This window comes from Loa loa (genome assembly GCF_000183805.2).
Source record: "Loa loa unplaced genomic scaffold supercont3.32, whole genome shotgun sequence".
In the NCBI taxonomy this organism is placed as follows: domain Eukaryota; kingdom Metazoa; phylum Nematoda; class Chromadorea; order Rhabditida; family Onchocercidae; genus Loa; species Loa loa.
The window spans coordinates 196,668-213,361 of record NW_018108212.1 but is presented as its reverse complement, the minus strand read 5'-3'; the positions used below and the strand labels follow the sequence as shown (position 1 = coordinate 213,361).

Genomic DNA, 16,694 nt, shown 5'->3' with positions numbered 1-16,694 from the left:
TTAACTGGATTCCGTGTACCCTTAGGCAGAGTAGGTGGGAAGGAGAGTAAAAGAGATGGAAGGAAGAAACCAAAGAAATGGTAATGACTAAATTGTCAGTGATATGCAATCAAGAACTAGGAGTATTGGTATGTGCCATTTACAGCTGTTTTTCCAGGTGTCCTAACTGTACTAATAATAAAGATAGGAAGAAAAGGACAGGTGTCGCCGATTTTCTTCAACCATGACGAAGACTGAGGATTATTTTTGTCTCTTTAGGTTGTAGTACCTCAAACTTGGGTAATTAAACCTTCATTACGATTATGAATACAACAACGAACCTGCAACTACGACATCGATAGAGCAAATTAATGACGAAAACACTAAGAACAAGAAGACCAAACCATACCTTATACCTTATATCCAACCAACCTCAATGACACATTTGCAAAATGAATTGGGGCTCAGGACCCTGCGCTTCCTCAAGTGGGAGAGTCCTTGTGTCGTTTTTATGATTACTACAATTAGCATCCTTATGGAGCGCCTATTGGTATACGGTTCTTTGTTATCGGAACCGTAAGACGACATAAGCATATAAAACAAAGATGTCTGGCTTTCAACAAAGGGGATTATTGTTCCTTTGTTTTTACTCGCGATATCAGCGAGAACAGGAGTTGGATGAGAAAAAAGGAAACTTACATGAGGTACTTGTATGACACTTTTTTTGATCACAGTTCTGAACGAATATGAATATGAACAGCAATAATGCTGCTGAGAAAAACTGTCAAGAATATACGATTGGTCACGAACTCAAAAACATAGATTGAATCTGTTCCCTTCCTTAATTATCCACTATCATAATCAGTCACATACACATAAATACCACGGATTATGCCTAAATCAGCTACATTATCGGGGTTATAGTGCAGCCTATTACTATTCAGTGTATCAATTAATCAATAATAGTGGTAGGATAAAGACAAAGAGATATAATGTAATTGCATTAAACAGAATGACTGATTAGTTGTTATCAAATGATTAGTTGTTATCAAATGACATATTTATTTTTTAGTTTATTCAGCAATTTTGAAAGAGAGTAAAGCGATGTGACCATGAATGTAGTTCATATTTATAAAAAAGGAAAAAAACAAAGTTACAGAAATAAAATAGAAAAGAAAATAAAATCGGCAAAACTTACTTCAGAATGCAATCAGCGATACCTGCTAATGATTAATAAAATGTCGTTCGATTACAGCGAACTTACATGTTTCTCGACCAGTCAGACTCACTACAAATGATTAACATGATAATAGCACTACTCTACACCGTTGGCACATTTCGCTGAAAATGAAACATAATGAATGCTTACCTCAAATGTGAAGTCCATGAAACTTTCTGAGTAAATAAAAAATCAAAGATGCAAGCTCTCTGCAGATCGTTTATACGAAATCGACTGACCTCAGCAGAGTTTCGACCAATCACAGCCATCGATATAACTTTCATCCATGAAACAGTTTTGGAAAACTCTACTATTCAGTACTAAATTACACACGCAAGCAATAGATAACAGAGTAAGTTGTTTAACAGATTGTTCAATGGAACCAGTGAATTACAAGCTTATGAGGATTTAGTAAGCCTTTTCGGAGCAACAGAACACAGGGTATGACATAACATTTTATTCCATTATACATAAAAAATCAATGAAGTTTACGACACTATGGAAAGACCAGTAAAAACAAACCCCCAGTATCCAAAAAAGAGAGAAATGACCATTTTTTTGGCCTTTTAACTTTAACACCATACCCGTAGTTTACTGCCAAGCACAACTACAGTACAACAAGGCATGCAGAGATTGAAGGATTACAAATACTGGCCATCAGTTTCTTCGTTAAAATTTAATATAGCATGAATATTTTCTTCGGCCGCTTTAGGTCAAGTTTTTAAAAAAGGCAAAAAACCATAATTATTCATTATTATTTTGGAAATGTCTTTCTGGAACAAAATAGCAACTTCTAATATAAAAATCTACAAATATATATCATCGAACGGCATTTCATAAACTACTGAGCTTGCGTTCAATAATTTATAATTTAATTAAAATCGATGACAGCGGAAGGAAAACGGAGCATAATTAGATTGCAAATAATGTGAGCAAGCATATTTGGTCACAAAAAAGGAAACTTTTGAAACACTAAAATTAGTTGCCATAAAAAAAAACCTAATACTGATTGGAAAGAATTAAAAATACAACACCGTAAATAAATGGGGAAGAATTCATTAAAAGATTCGCTCGTAGAAAAGGACATATGCTTCGGCACCAAGCACGCGTGATTCCGATACAGAACTTACTCTCATATCGCTTGCATAGTACCACTCGCCATCGCATGGCTCTTCTATTATCCTGCAGTAAGTATTATAAAAATAATAAAGGTACCCAACTACTGAAAATGATAAGGATCAAAAACAGATAGTATCACCACGATTTCCTAATTAATCAACATTTAAATGCTTTTACAAGGGGCAAAGCTATATATCAGAGCATCAGCTCACCGAAAAACATTTATGACGTGAAAATCCCTTCAAACCAAGTTTCTTTACTTTTTTAAATTGTTAAAGTGGTAGAGCTGCTCACTTAAAAACCAGATAGCCGCCATAATTTCAGAACGAACTTTATGAAAATATGATACAAAAACAAGATCCAACTCTTTCAGTTCCGAAGGACTACAACTAGTGATTGAATCTGGTGGAGAAAGATTTGCGGCTTCGTAGAAAAACTTCTCGGTTTGCGATGAGGGATATCGATTCTTGATAAACGCGACATAATGACCCGACGAGAGATCTCCAGAATGTGATACAACACCGTATAATGAATAACATACTTGTTTTAATCCTTTTTCAATTCTCTGCAAAATCGCATTTAATGGCTACAATATTTCCACAGCACAGTTAAAATGTTATTCGAAATGGATATGAATTTCCAAAATATATGAATAGACAAGGAAAAGCCAGGATTGCCATCCAACAACTAATGGGAAATTAACCAATTTTTACAGACCAATGGCCGGACAAAGCATATTACAGCTTTGAAAAATAATGGAGAAAATAAAAATCCAACCTGCAGCAATTTTAATGAAATTCAATTACCTTAGCTATTTGCGTGCAAAAAGGTGCAATATTAAGAATTTTTGGAAAAGAAATTTGCCCAGGAACCTTGCGCGTGATCACTCGACCACTCACCGAATGTGTCTGAAGAAGTAATAAATGGCGGCAAAGGGATAAGTATGAATAAAAAATGCGAAAATGCTCTCAAAATAAGTGGTTGACTAAAAGTTGGAGAAAAAATTTTAGAACAAAAACCATAGTGGCTACATCCCTGCATGAGAACCGCGAATTGAAAAGATCTAATTCTCGGAGAAGCATGTGGAAGAGAAACTTAATTTGGAAGATCCGAAATGCAAACGGATGGGTGATTTCCGCTTTTCGAAAAAAAAAACAAATGAAAACTCAAGATTTTCTGAGCTACACGATATGGGATCTTTTTACAATAGCAATTATACAGTGAGACCTCACGATATTTTGTCTTCTGATTTCTACCAATTCTGCAAAGCTTAAAAAAGAAATACGCAATTCGTTTTTGACTTCAACTGCGATTTCCAGATTACCTGTTCAAACCGTTTGAGATGCAATGTTAAAACAGGAGGTGGCTCATAAATTAAATAACGCTTCTCAGCTTCAACCGTCCTTTTCTTCATTCCATTCCGAAGCTGAAGTTATTCATTACATAACAACAGTTTGTAATCACCAAACCTTTTAAACTTTTTAACTTTTAACAAAACTTCTAACAATGAACAGGATTTGAAAAAAGAACTCAATGAATATAAAATTTTGAACCTGTTTGTTGTAAGGAACACAGCACTTTTCACATTCATAAGTATTCGGTGCCGAGAGAATTTCTGTTGTTGCAAAAGCTCGAAGACACGATGCTAATGAACGTGGTTCGTCCTCTACAGCTTCGCCATCATCCAACAACTGCAGGCAATCTTCTAGCTCAGTATTCATGTTCATTTTATTCATTTCATTACAGATATCACCTAAAATATTCAGATCCAGAAAAAGCGAATTGAAAAATTAACTGAGAAATGAAAATAAAAACACCTTAATTCAACCCTATTTTCCCGAGGGAAGCAAAGAATGCAATGACGTCTTAAAATCGAATAGATCAAATATTTTTTAAATAACAGTAATGACAGTTTTCAATTCTTATCGAAAAATAAAACATCGCTGAAGTAAATTATACAAAAAATAATGAAGATATATCAATGAAAACATTACCGTTGATATTTTTTGGATCAACGTCATCGTCATCAGGAACTTCTTCATCGCTAACATCATTATTAAGATAGAGCCGTTGCCCACTATTAATCTCATCGTTATGCGAAATAATTTCATGAGATTTTCGACGTATTTTCTTAAATTTGAAAAGATGAAGTGTAACAGAGTAATTGCATAGAATTCATCAGTACATCAGTCAATATATATAACTTTTATGAACTAACGCATTAAATGCGCAAGAGCAACTTTTACATCGTGTGAAGATAACGAGTTTTTTTGAATTCTCTAAAATAAATTTTACTAACTCCTTTGCGTGCGTTCTTTTTTTCTTTTTTTTCTGATATTTACTTAAGCTCATTGAAGCCGATTTGTGCATTTTATAGGTTCCATTAAATAATGTTTTGGCTGATGTTGATGGAAGTGGGAGAGAAAGATCCAAAAAATCTTCGTAAGTTTTCGAAAGATGACCACAATCTGAACATTTCACTGTCTGTAAAAGTGTGCCACCAAAAACAGCATCAATAAGTGGCCTTCCACATGCTTTGAGCATGCCCTGAAACAGTAAACAAGAGCTGTGAACACTAAAAGGTTGCATATTCATATTCAATTATTAATGTGATTGAGCGCTTATAGTTATACAAAGAACGAACCAATTTTACTAAGGCCAGTTTTGCAAAGAATATGGTAGTGTAAGAGGTATGGTATAAGTCCACTGCAGCATGTGCACGAAAAACCATCACTATATTTGCACAATCTTGCCTCCTGTATTTCATTGTAGAATAAGTTTACAAACGAATATCTGTTGCGATTATGAGATGTAATGATGCATTAGTAAAAATTGACCTTAGCCAATAAAGAGAGTTCGCCATCCGTCAATTTGGGATTTCCATTTCTGGCTGTTTTGATATATCGAGAAATAGACTCCTTATATCGGTTAATTTCCTCCGTTCTGAGACCATCCATTAAATACCGTAATAATTCATGAGCATCCTGCTGTGCCCATCCTCGAAAACGTGGTGCTCTATAAGTTACATGAAACTGATTTGAAATAATAACGAAAGTACTATTTACAACTTTCATTTATTAAAGACTTCTGAGGCAATACAAAAAATCAGATGTGGTAATATGTCCATTTTCAAACTTCCAATTGATGAATTTTTTTCCCCCTCAGAGTAAGAGATCTTTCGTAAATAACAAATAGATATTTTGAGATTCTACTTACCACATATTTTAAAACATTAGAATAGACAAACAACGCAGTAATGTCGTTAATTCTAAAAAGCTACAAAAATTATTTCATCATACAGCAATGCACTAACTTCCTGGCTATTTCACTGAATAAAGAAGACGGATGAATAGCCAACCCAGCTTTGAAATCGCGTATGAAATTTGCGAAAATATTATTTAATGGCCCATCAAATGAAGCCAAAGACAAATATACGTGCGGCACCTGCAATTACATCACAAATTGACAAAAATCAACGAAGAAATCGATCTTTCACAAAATTGTTGGAAGAAATATGTCCAATCATCCACAAAAGCTTAAGAATTACATTAATTAACCTCCAATGCAATGACTAGTTAACTCACTAATTGATGAAAAAATGCTCTGAAGTTATCAAGAAATAAAATGAGAAATTTTGCAAGTAGAAATGCCAACTCTTGGAACACCTAATCTAGAAGGAAATGTTTGACCAATTTTTGAACTTTCTGCAAAATTTACGCGTCCAAGTTCAGTTTCTTCCATCTCGTTTCATATATTAGCAGTTATTCCCAACAATAAAATTTACTTTCCGAAATGTTATTGTATAGAAGGGGTCCTCGAGAGATTCGAAAAAACAATCGATTGTCGATTTAGGGTTTTGCAGGAAAGTTATGCAAAGGTCTCAGACTCTTTTGGTTCAAATACATTTACAATCACAACAATATTTAACTGTCAGCTACAAATAACTCACAAAAACATAAGATTTTCCTTTTTTAGGAGTGACCAGCTAGCGATGCATGCTGGCAGTTCTCCAAGACATATAGTGCTGTTTCTTCTCATTCTGCATTCAGTTTTCTTTAGACTCAATACTAAGTCAATTAATTTATTACCCTTCGCATTAAGAAATTTCAGTAAAGTACCTGGACTAGTTTGTCACCAATCAAAACTTTGTTCTGCATGAGTTCGATGTTGTCTTCTCTACCAATCAAATTGATGTACACAGCAAGAGTGTGAGTGTGAAGAAGGCACTGAGTTATTGAATTAAAAAAGCAGGTGTTCCCAAGATTAGCGAGGCCCTGCAGTGCAGAATAGACATTTAATGGCTTCACAATTGCATTATGAACTTCATCTGGATTCGGACGAATTCTTAAGGAAAGTGTAAAAGCAAAAACATATGTACAACAAATATATACGAACAAAATTTTTAGAAAATCAAAAACTTTTCCATAGTTTTTTAAGAAATTTATCTGAAAATGAATTAACTTCACAAACCTTCACTGGAAGCAATGTTTTCCTTTCATTATTTTTCATTTTACTTTCTGTTAAACACTTTTCGTTACTATTTTCATTCTTTTTCGAATCAATTTCCCCAGTGAGTGAAGAATTTCTTTTTGTGCCACCACTTTTCATTGACTGAGATTCTAATGGATTAATCTTCAGCTTTGGTTTTATGAAAGAGTTATAATCATTAAGAAAAGCTTTTATTGAACCACTTTCTTCTTCAGCAACATCAATTCTTTTTTCGCAGCTGAAGCACCTGAAGCTACGAACATCTTTCAACGAAATATTTTAACTCTGATATGGAAAGATCTTTTGCTATTTAACAAAACGAGCTATAAAAATCATTTAATAACCATGAAAGTCCCTTTCTGATTAACTGGTATTTTCCAGTATGTTTGCATAATGCTTTTGTAATTCATCAGAATATTGTATCAGATAAAAAGTTACTTGGAATATCTTCTCAATAAACACATATGTTAATGCATTGCTCTGTCAAATCACGAACTGTTCATCAAGGTGAGAAAATAAAAAATGAATGCGCAGTGCAAATTAAATCTTCAAGTTATCTTCAAATATTGAATATGCAAAAATCACCGGAATTGTTTGCCTTCCACGGCAAAAAAAAGTGGGTGCTCCGTGCCAGTACGCAGTGCTCTGAAGTGATCTAAAGTGTGATTTTTCTCATCGCACCCGGAGTAGCTGCAAGTGACGCATATCCACACCTTCAATAGCAAGATGCATCAGCTGGGAAAGAAACAATACAAATTTTGTGCACAACTTTAGCTATAAAATGGGGAACAGTCATAATTCACCACATTTTACACGGTTTCAAGAATAAACAGGGAAAACAAACCGATGGCCGCTGTTCGGGTGGATTAAGTCTTGCGCAGTCTTCGCAATAATTAATTCCCACTTTCTTCTTGAAATTTTTCACTTTTTTTCGCAAATTTGCAACTTTAAATATTCCCTTCTTGTTCTTGTGTGGACATTCCACATCCTGTCGTATATTAGTGTCTGAAAGACAAAAATAATATGAAGATTTTTATTGCGAACCGACCAAAAGAATGGATTTTACAGAAGGACGTTCAACTGAGGAAAATAAAGTGCCGCTAAATTTTACTCTACAATTATGAAATGGAAAACATACCGTTGCATTCGGCTTCTCTACCAGCGGTAGGAGTGGATTCCTGTCCCACTTCAAAGGAACGTTGAACGTCCTCAAACATACGATATTTTACTGTTCAAGGCCTGTTATCGAGATTTCAGTGTTACTTGAAATATTTTGTAGGTGTTTAAATTTCATCAAAATACCATTACTGCGCACAATATGAATCGCATCTATCGGTTATGATAATCCGCGCGTCTTTCAGCTAGCACTGTTTCAAACCCCGTGATTACCAGTGACCAAATATAGCATCACTTCATACTCTGTATGTAAGCCATCGAAGAATCTCAATGTAAAGTTGCATGAAGTGTTGCATGCACTCAACGTTGTTGCATTACGATCCACAGCTGAAACCGATCAATTGGTGTCACTCCTCCGTATTGCGTGGAGGGAACGTGAGGATACAGTACGTGTGATTGTGGAAGGGAAAATGTGGTGTATGAGAGTATGTGACAGATCGAGAGCACTATAAAAATAATATTGTTATTGTAACTATATTTAATCAAATTGTGCTTCGTTATGTTATGCGTTTTCTGATACCTCTCTAATTGTGTTTATGCCATTGTTGGATACACTTTATTTGTCCGACTTTGTTATCCACTTTGTTTATCCTGTTTGTCTGTACCATTAACGAGCTTTTTTTCAGGGCAGGTGAAGCTATACTTGCAAGGCATACAGAGAAGTGTATAGATGAGCGTACCACTAGCAGTGGAAGGTATGGATGCCCTGGCACTTGCCCAAGAAGGTGAGCGGTTATGCCGCGAGAACAGCATGAAATCAGGTTAGAAATTGGATGCTTTCATCTTAACATCCTTTATCATATCATCATCCTCATTAAGCAAACTTTGTGATTGTCATGCCCTCTCTGGAAAGCTTATTTGCAAGTTCACATCGTACTAGCAGTTTATGAACTAAAAGCGGTAGAGCATTGCATTATATTTTCTGAATGTGATCACTGTGTCATTATTTCCCCTGTTTCAATTATCACTTAAGAAATTCCAATAAAATCTTGCACAGTGATAGAATTTTTCGAGCGTATAATTATTGCTTTGAAAATGTTTACAATCTTTCATAATTTTTTCTAGAATTAACCCCTGCCGAATAAATAAATATGAAGAATAATCTACTTATAGGGATCAAATACTTGGAAATGGCGTTAAGGAAGAAAATTAACCTTGGAGGTCGCAGCTTGGAAGCATTGTCTGCAATTTATTCACAACTAGGAAATGCTTACTTTGTGTTGCGTATTTTCGACAAAGCGCTCGAATATCATCGACATGATTTGGAAACTGCCAAGTAAGGGCTAATATTTTCTCAGTTATTCGTAACGCACAACAAAATTTTCACATTATTAGATTCTCTATAAGCTATTTTTAGATTGCTTAATGACCGTTCTGGACTTGCAAAAGCTCACGGAAATATAGCAAATACCTATAAGGCTTTGGGTGATTTTGATAGCGCTTACGAACATGCGGTTGCACATTTACGATTAGCACAAGAACTTAATGATAAAGTAAGTGTAGCATTATTCCCAACTATAGTACCTGTTGTGAAAGGTGATTAAAGAGATCTTGCTTCTGCGAGTCATGATATATGTAACTGAATTAGTCGATGTTGGGTTTTGTTTGACGTTTGGCATCGAATGTTTTGCTGTCATAATGAAGGTTATGCTGATTTTGTGGATTTTCATGAATCGAGTCAACAAGTAAAATCTTGTAATTAAATTAGAAATGCCTCAAGTGCAACCGATGTATATGCTTCATGATTTTCCTATTTTCTGTAGATTGCATTTGATGCATTTATTCATTCATTGATAGTTCGGCAAAATGAACAATATTGTGACAGTTGTGGTAACCGCTTTTTTTTTCTTTGCTCATATGTACTTGGTATAGTGACATAATATAGCATAAATTTTGCAATATTTTTCTTGCACTCTTGTGTTTTGCATTTATCAAGATTCTTTACAGGAATGTGAAGCTGGAGCTCTTTATAATGTGGCATCCGTTTACCACTGTCGCGCGAAGACAATAATCCATGCATCGGAACCTCTTGATAAGTCTGGGCTCCTTACAGCTAGCGATATGACAGCAACCTCGCAACTTCAAGCTGCTATAAATTGTTATTTGTAAGCATTTATCTTATTTGGTTGAAACTGACATGTGGATTGTAATGAGAGATTGTATTGGAAAAGTCTACTCGTTATTTATACGCACATTACTTTACTCCATACATTGCTATGCATTTCTTTTATCATTGATTTCTTGATGGTTCATCAAATATAGACTGATTGTAGATACAGAAATCTTGTCTGCATTTCAAATATGATTTATCAGAATAAAAAAAAGGAACCAAAACTTGGTTCTTGGTAAAACCTAAAATCCACAACATTTTCCTAGATAAAAACTAATTTGTCAAATAGTCCCATTTCAGACAAAATCTTCACATTGTCGAGAACATGAAAGACTTCGTTGCATGTGGTAGAACGTATGGCAATATTGGTAACAGTTACTATATGCTGGGTGATTATGCAACTGCAGTTTATTATCACAACAAGGTAAGCACACTATTCATGAAAAGAATGTTAGTATTCACGACTTATAGTTGCGGTTGCCTACATGCAAAAAAAATTATGGTCTTATTGAAAGGCGTGGGGTGTCCTCCGGTCTCCTCTAACCTAACAACTCTAACAGCTAGGAGAAATAGGTATCAAACAATAATGGAATAGGCATTAAACAACTGAAAAGGTATTAAACATTTATTTGAAGGAGATATTTGATAGCCCTATTGTTGATAACCCTGTTCTTGATTCCCATTGTCTAAAGTAAATAATGATAACTTTTTTTGTGCTGAGTAAAATGTCTTTCAGCGACTGGACATTGCTCGACAATATGGTGATCGTGCAGCAATGCGACGCGCCTATACAAATCTTGGGAATGCTCATATTTTTCTTTCAGAAACGGCAAAGGCTTTAGAATATTACCGGTAGTTTTCTTTTTTTTACAATATTCCTATCTATTGTTTATACTTGTTTCTGTCTAATGCTGTTGGTAATAAGGTAGAGATGGTGACAAGCTATAACCTTGAATGGGAACATTGTCGAGATTGGTTTGGTATTTGTCGCATTTCAATGTGCATTGAAGTTGTAACAATATTTGAGTAGTCCTTGCTCACTACTGTAGCAAAAATTCTTTAGTTTGGCGCTGTCAGTTGCAGCGGAATTGCATGATGAAGTGACAGAAGCACAGTGTTGCTTCAATGTTGGCAATGGTGCTGCTATATGTGGCGATCATATGACAGGTTTTATCTAAATATTTATTTTGAAATGATATGCCGGCAAATGCAGACCACTAAAGATTTTTGTCTTTTGGCTGAAGTTGGGCGGTGTCGTACACGTATAAGTGAGACGAAAATTTTCTCCAATTTATTTGCATTTCGGATTCAACTTTTTTTTTATGAGTTGTCGATGAGTAGTTGATTATATTTCAGCAGTAGAATATCACACCCGGTATTTAAAGCTTGCTAGGAATTTGGGTGATCGTGCTACAGAATCACGTGCATGCGCAGCGTTAGCAACAGATTTTCGAAAACAGGAAGCGGTGGGGAAAGCTATTTATTTCTATTTACTGCAAGGACAAATATCACTTGAGGTTCGTTCTTTTCTCTTATTCATAAGTGTAGTTGAATCTTTTGTGGACTCTTTCATCATTTTTTGATTATTACAAATAGGCTTTGCATCTTACCTAGACTGAGACAGCACTCTTAGGATTTATTTGGATTTTTCAATGCAAATATGTTTTCAAAAAAATATGATTAGTTATGATTTTACTTTAAATTTTACAGTTAATTATTTATTCATTTATCAGCTATTTTTGCAAAATGAAAAATGTTCATTCCTTTAAATTTATGGGTGGTTCTACAAGATTGTAAATGATGCAATATCTTTAGCATTGTTTTTCGAATTCTTTGTAAATTCTCAATGAGCATGTTTTCCATTATTTTCCAGCATGAGTACTATTAAAAAATATCTTGCTTATTTGAAAATGTGGTATGGAGTGTTGGAATTTTTTTGCGAAATAATCAGCTTTGCACTAAGGAATTTTTTAAACAAATATACCTAAATATCTATACCTGAATTCTGAATGAAGCAAATTGCAAAGTTGTATGTTTGCTGTTTGCATATGTTATGATTAATTCTTTTATCAAAATTTTTTAATCTGTACCAGCAATTTATTCTCAAACTGACTGAAAATATTGACTCTTCGCATTTCTTGCTTTTCGATGTTTTTTGTTAGTTTTTTCTGTTATCCTACTTGCTCTTCTATTTCATTTTATTACACAATGGTCTTATTATCATTATTCTTAACAGTGTAAAAGAGTTACGAAATTTCCAGTTCTGGGATTAATTTGGAATTTGGTTTTAGAGAGAAATGCATGCATGAAGAGCATAAATTTGGATTTTTTGTGTGTGCGGAATGTGTGTTTCAATTTCACTAAAAATAGATGCTGTGTAATAAATTTATTTCCTGAGCTGATCATTAGAACAGTCACTTTTTTTCACCTGAATAATGGACTTTTCATGCTAATTCCTTCCAAATTCTTCAAATCAGTGGTATTCATTTCCCATACAGTGCTGTAACATATGATAGGATGAACTTGTTCCAGTCCCGAAAATTGCTATAGTTAGGAATGACATTCTGCATAAAGTATATCAGATGGATTGGATCATCCATATCTGACAATGATATGGGTAACTTATGCATCGAACAAAAATGAAACTGGGCTCCCTTTTTATGGAGAGCATGGACAGCCGTCCGTGCGAATTGTATAATCAATATTAAATGATAAAATTTCGAGGAATTTGCAGATGGGTGATCAAGGAAGTGAAGTTAGTGTGCGTAATTCGCTGGAAGATTTGTTGAAATCAATAAAGAAATGGCCTGTAAAGGAAGTTAGCGATTTAGATATGGATTCATCCTGTGATCCTGAACCACGCAATGCATCCGACTTGGATGCATCTTTTAAAAAACTACTCTGTGAATCAGAGTTGAGCGCAGACTCTGGCCTTACATGTGAGCCACCTAATGTTTCGACGACAACAGTTACAACAGATAAACAGGTATTTTTGATAGATGATATCAAAATAATCAAAAAAGATTTACTTTGGTTCTTTATTTTGTTAGCAGATTTGATATTAAGTTACAGGGAATGTGATTCGTTCTATGTATCTCTGTATACTTCGGTTTAGGGATCGCTGAAGTTTGTTGTATGGCTCAAAAATGCATTTGGATGAAACATTACTGAATTTTAGTAAAATGATGTTCCTTTCTCCATAGCACCTGAGGATAAACATCTAGTTTTCCTAAACGTTTGCTTCCTCTATACACTTTGTCGAAATAAGGTACCAATATGATTCAGAATCGATTACAAAAGTGCATTTGTTTTGCTCGTACAAGAGTGTCCGGATTATTTATAAGAAACTCTGCTAATTTTTATGAACGAAAGTTATAGATCACTCGATTTTTATGCATTCCAAAACGTCGATTTCTTCATATTGGCTCCAGTTTCATAGCACAGCGCATACTTTCTCCCTTCCGTACTTTGTTAAGCATGCTTCGTAAAATTGGGATAACTATTCTTTCCATCTACATATGAGTTGCAACTTTGAAATTCAAATTTTTTTTCCTTGAAATGTATTGACTAATAGAGTCTTTAATAACAGAAACATATTTCAAAGGGTATCAGTCATCATTCATAGGGTATCATTTTGAAGAGGAGCTATTCGCATAAACGTTTAGTTAAATAGGATAGATCGACATTTAATTTACTACCTATAAGGTCAAATTTCAGTGTTAAATTTATTATAGATCACTCCTTTTTTTTGTTGACGAAAGTTTAATTTGAGTCGTTGAAGTTTGGCTGTTGCATGCAACGATATGCTATGGCATTTAGAATTGTTGGGGTCAAATACAGGAATAGTTTAGCTTATAGGTATTATTCCGTTTCGTGTTGTAAAATAATGATAGACGTGCAGGAAAGATTTTATTGAATTTAACTTCAGAGTTGATTTATTTACTGGATTATCTTTACATACATATTTTATGTTGGAAAAAGTTTATCTCAAGTAGTAGTGGTGCTTCAGCCGGTTCGATTCGCTAACTACAACGATGATTTCTTTGAAATGGTCTCACGGTTACAGTCAAAACGTCTTAATGATCAGCGCTGTGATCCGATCATACTGAGCGATTTAACGAATCATTCAAAAAATGTTACGCGACAATCGGATATAATCGCTTGCAATCCAGGTTGAGCTCTTTTTAAATGATGGCATGATAAAACAGTAGCTCGAATGGCAAACTGCATAAAATGATTTTTTATAGTAATCAATGTTCTTTCTTCTTCAACTTCAGCTTTTTATCTCCGATTCTAATCTACCGTTCATTTTGCTATGCTTATGTTGTTGTGATTGTGGATAAATATGATGGCTTCTATTCGTCCCAATAAGATTCAGTGTAAATTAGTATTAAAGATAATTTTCATCTTTTCTGCACTTTGCCGTGTCTTTTTTCCTTTTTTTTGAAGTGCGATTTATTTGCTCTTTTAAATTTTGTGATTTCCGTTAGAAGCCGAGGCACGTTTTGGGCGGCGACATCGATTATCGGCACTTTTTGGACGTGTAGGAAAAGCAGCAAGACGGCAAAGCTTGCTAATGTCCGCATCATTTTTCCCCTCCACAACTTCGACACCTCGAACTGCTGTTTCTTCGATGAAGCAACAACTACTTGCTGATAGCAGTGATCGATTGCATAACAAATCACCTGCAACATGCGCAACATCGCGTTTAAAACGCTCTTCTTCGGAGGATACAATAGCACGAAATACCGTGGATGGGTGTGATGATGGATTTGCGCAGTCCGGTAGGCCGCGGATCCCCGAATCGTCGGAATTCCGCATTCCAGTTGCACCGCCTCGAAACCGAACTCGTTGTAATCAAGTCATCTCATCGAATCCCCTCTCTTTGAGACAAAAAAGTTGGTCATTTCCGTTCTAATTCTGCGTTTTTCCTCTCAGTTTCAGACTTTTCCGGCATGCATTTTAATTTTATCTTGGTATGGTTATCCGTTTAGTTATTGATTTTGTAGCACCTTGTAAAATTTTTATTTTGACGATTCTCCACACAAATTTTGCTTTTTATTTAAAAGAATCAGGAATGAAAGTGGTTTGCTGTGAGAGTACTTTTTTTTAGTTTCAGTAAATGCATAAATACGAATTATTTCAGGGAAACCAAGATTTTGGAATAATATGCTAAATTTTATAAAACACAACACTTGGTTAGATACCTATGCTAGCTGTGTATTATAGAGTTGTGAATTATAGACGGTGCCGAAGGAATGCTTGATTTGATAGCTAGTTTACAAGGTCGCCGAATGGAAGAGCAACGGGCGCATCTGAGTGTTCAGTCAGAAGCAATGTCTTTGTCAGCTAGCGGTGAAGTGAAAGACAGTAATGACAAGTAACTTTAACTTTTTTGTTTGGTATTCCGTATGCATTTTATCCTTTACTGTCAAATTGGCATTACGAGATCTTTTGAAAAAATTTGAATTCATTGCACAAATAGACTGACTGATTAATAAAATTATAGTGTGGAGCAGTCAGAATCATCACCGCCACACGTGGAACAGTCACGATCTGAAGATGCTGGTAGTTTGTACGAGATGGTGATTCGGAGTCAAAGAGGTCGGTTGGATGAACAGCGAAGTGAACTGCCGCGGACCATGCCAGTGGAAGATGTCTCGCGGATCGTTATGTCAATGCAGAAGGGACGTATTGAAACTCAGCGTGCTGTGTTTAGTTCAGCTTCACAAAACTGATCAGCTTTAAAGTTGCATATTTCTTAGGATTTATTATTTGCTTTCATCATTTGCTTGTAATTTCTCGACAAAAAAATGGATCCAATTTTCCCTCAGGTTCCTTACAGGAATCTTGAAGAGATAAGTAATTTTTTTATGGTCTTCGGTCCTTTTTGTTAAATGTTCTACATTTGTTTTTCCTTCTGCTTTTCAGTTTTGGCTTCTTTCTTGTTTTCGTAAGTTGAATATTCAAGATAGAAATTGGCGAAAAGACGAGAATCGTTAACATTTACTAACTGTGTGTTGTTCATAGTATTTTCATTGCGACTTATTTTTTATGGTAAGGTAATTTACACTGTTGTATATTTGGTTTTGGATTTTTTTTTTCGGAACTTCAACTCCAAATTTTCACGACTGAGTTTAGTAAAAAACAAATATATACACTAATTTTATTTGCTTCTCTTTATTCTCTTATAGTCGAATTCTTGAGCTTAATCTTTTTAATTATACTTCTTTGTTACGCCAGATCATTCTAATAGAATAAACATATATTTTGCTGAATGTATTTACACGCTAAAGAATGTTTACTTCTCACCCGATTGCAATTTGTCATTATTGTTTTGTTTGAGATGTTGTGCTGTGAATTTTTCTTTGTTTCATGTGACTAAAAGTATGGCTTGGAATGATTGTGATCAGTATGCATATAATACAATCGCTGCTTGCAGAATATACCAGTAGTACTATTACTGTTGTATCAATTGATTACTAAAGATTGTTGGTATTAAAATCTTCGTTATCCAGTTGTAGTCATTGCTGTGGATTTGATTCAGCGACACAGATATTTCATGTATAATTAGGTCATTTGGATGGAAAACATCTGTTTTAT

At 34.8% G+C, this 16,694-nt stretch overlaps 3 protein-coding genes across 3 annotated transcripts; 1 reads left to right on the top strand and 2 right to left on the bottom strand.

The window, feature by feature from the left end:
* Positions 1-411: 411 nt before the first annotated feature.
* On the bottom strand, positions 412-1,467 carry LOAG_02544 (hypothetical protein; the record flags this gene model as incomplete). The annotated part of the gene is made up of 2 exons (XM_003138081.1): positions 412-715; positions 1,349-1,467. Coding segments are annotated over 2 exons (423 nt in total), but the record flags the coding sequence as incomplete, so codon positions are not given.
* Positions 1,468-2,256: 789 nt separating this feature from the next.
* LOAG_02543 (ubiquitin carboxyl-terminal hydrolase) lies at positions 2,257-8,022 on the bottom strand (the record flags this gene model as incomplete). Its single annotated transcript, XM_020446038.1, has 14 exons — positions 2,257-2,380; positions 2,683-2,882; positions 3,124-3,225; positions 3,642-3,743; positions 3,871-4,070; positions 4,312-4,394; positions 4,617-4,864; positions 5,155-5,332; positions 5,631-5,761; positions 6,436-6,591; positions 6,788-7,052; positions 7,391-7,518; positions 7,650-7,810; positions 7,944-8,022. 14 exons carry the CDS (start codon positions 8,020-8,022, stop codon positions 2,257-2,259), a joined length of 2,157 nt encoding a protein of 718 aa, XP_020303572.1.
* Positions 8,023-8,601: 579 nt separating this feature from the next.
* Positions 8,602-16,139, top strand: LOAG_16979 (G-protein signaling modulator). Its single transcript, XM_020449633.1, has 13 exons — positions 8,602-8,742; positions 9,095-9,257; positions 9,339-9,474; positions 9,929-10,086; positions 10,392-10,515; positions 10,828-10,943; positions 11,155-11,258; positions 11,448-11,608; positions 12,826-13,077; positions 14,101-14,263; positions 14,582-14,989; positions 15,336-15,471; positions 15,601-16,139. Exons 1-13 carry the CDS (start codon positions 8,652-8,654, stop codon positions 15,827-15,829), a joined length of 2,241 nt encoding a protein of 746 aa, XP_020306810.1. The 5' UTR covers positions 8,602-8,651; the 3' UTR covers positions 15,830-16,139.
* The last annotated feature ends 555 nt before the right edge of the window (positions 16,140-16,694 follow it).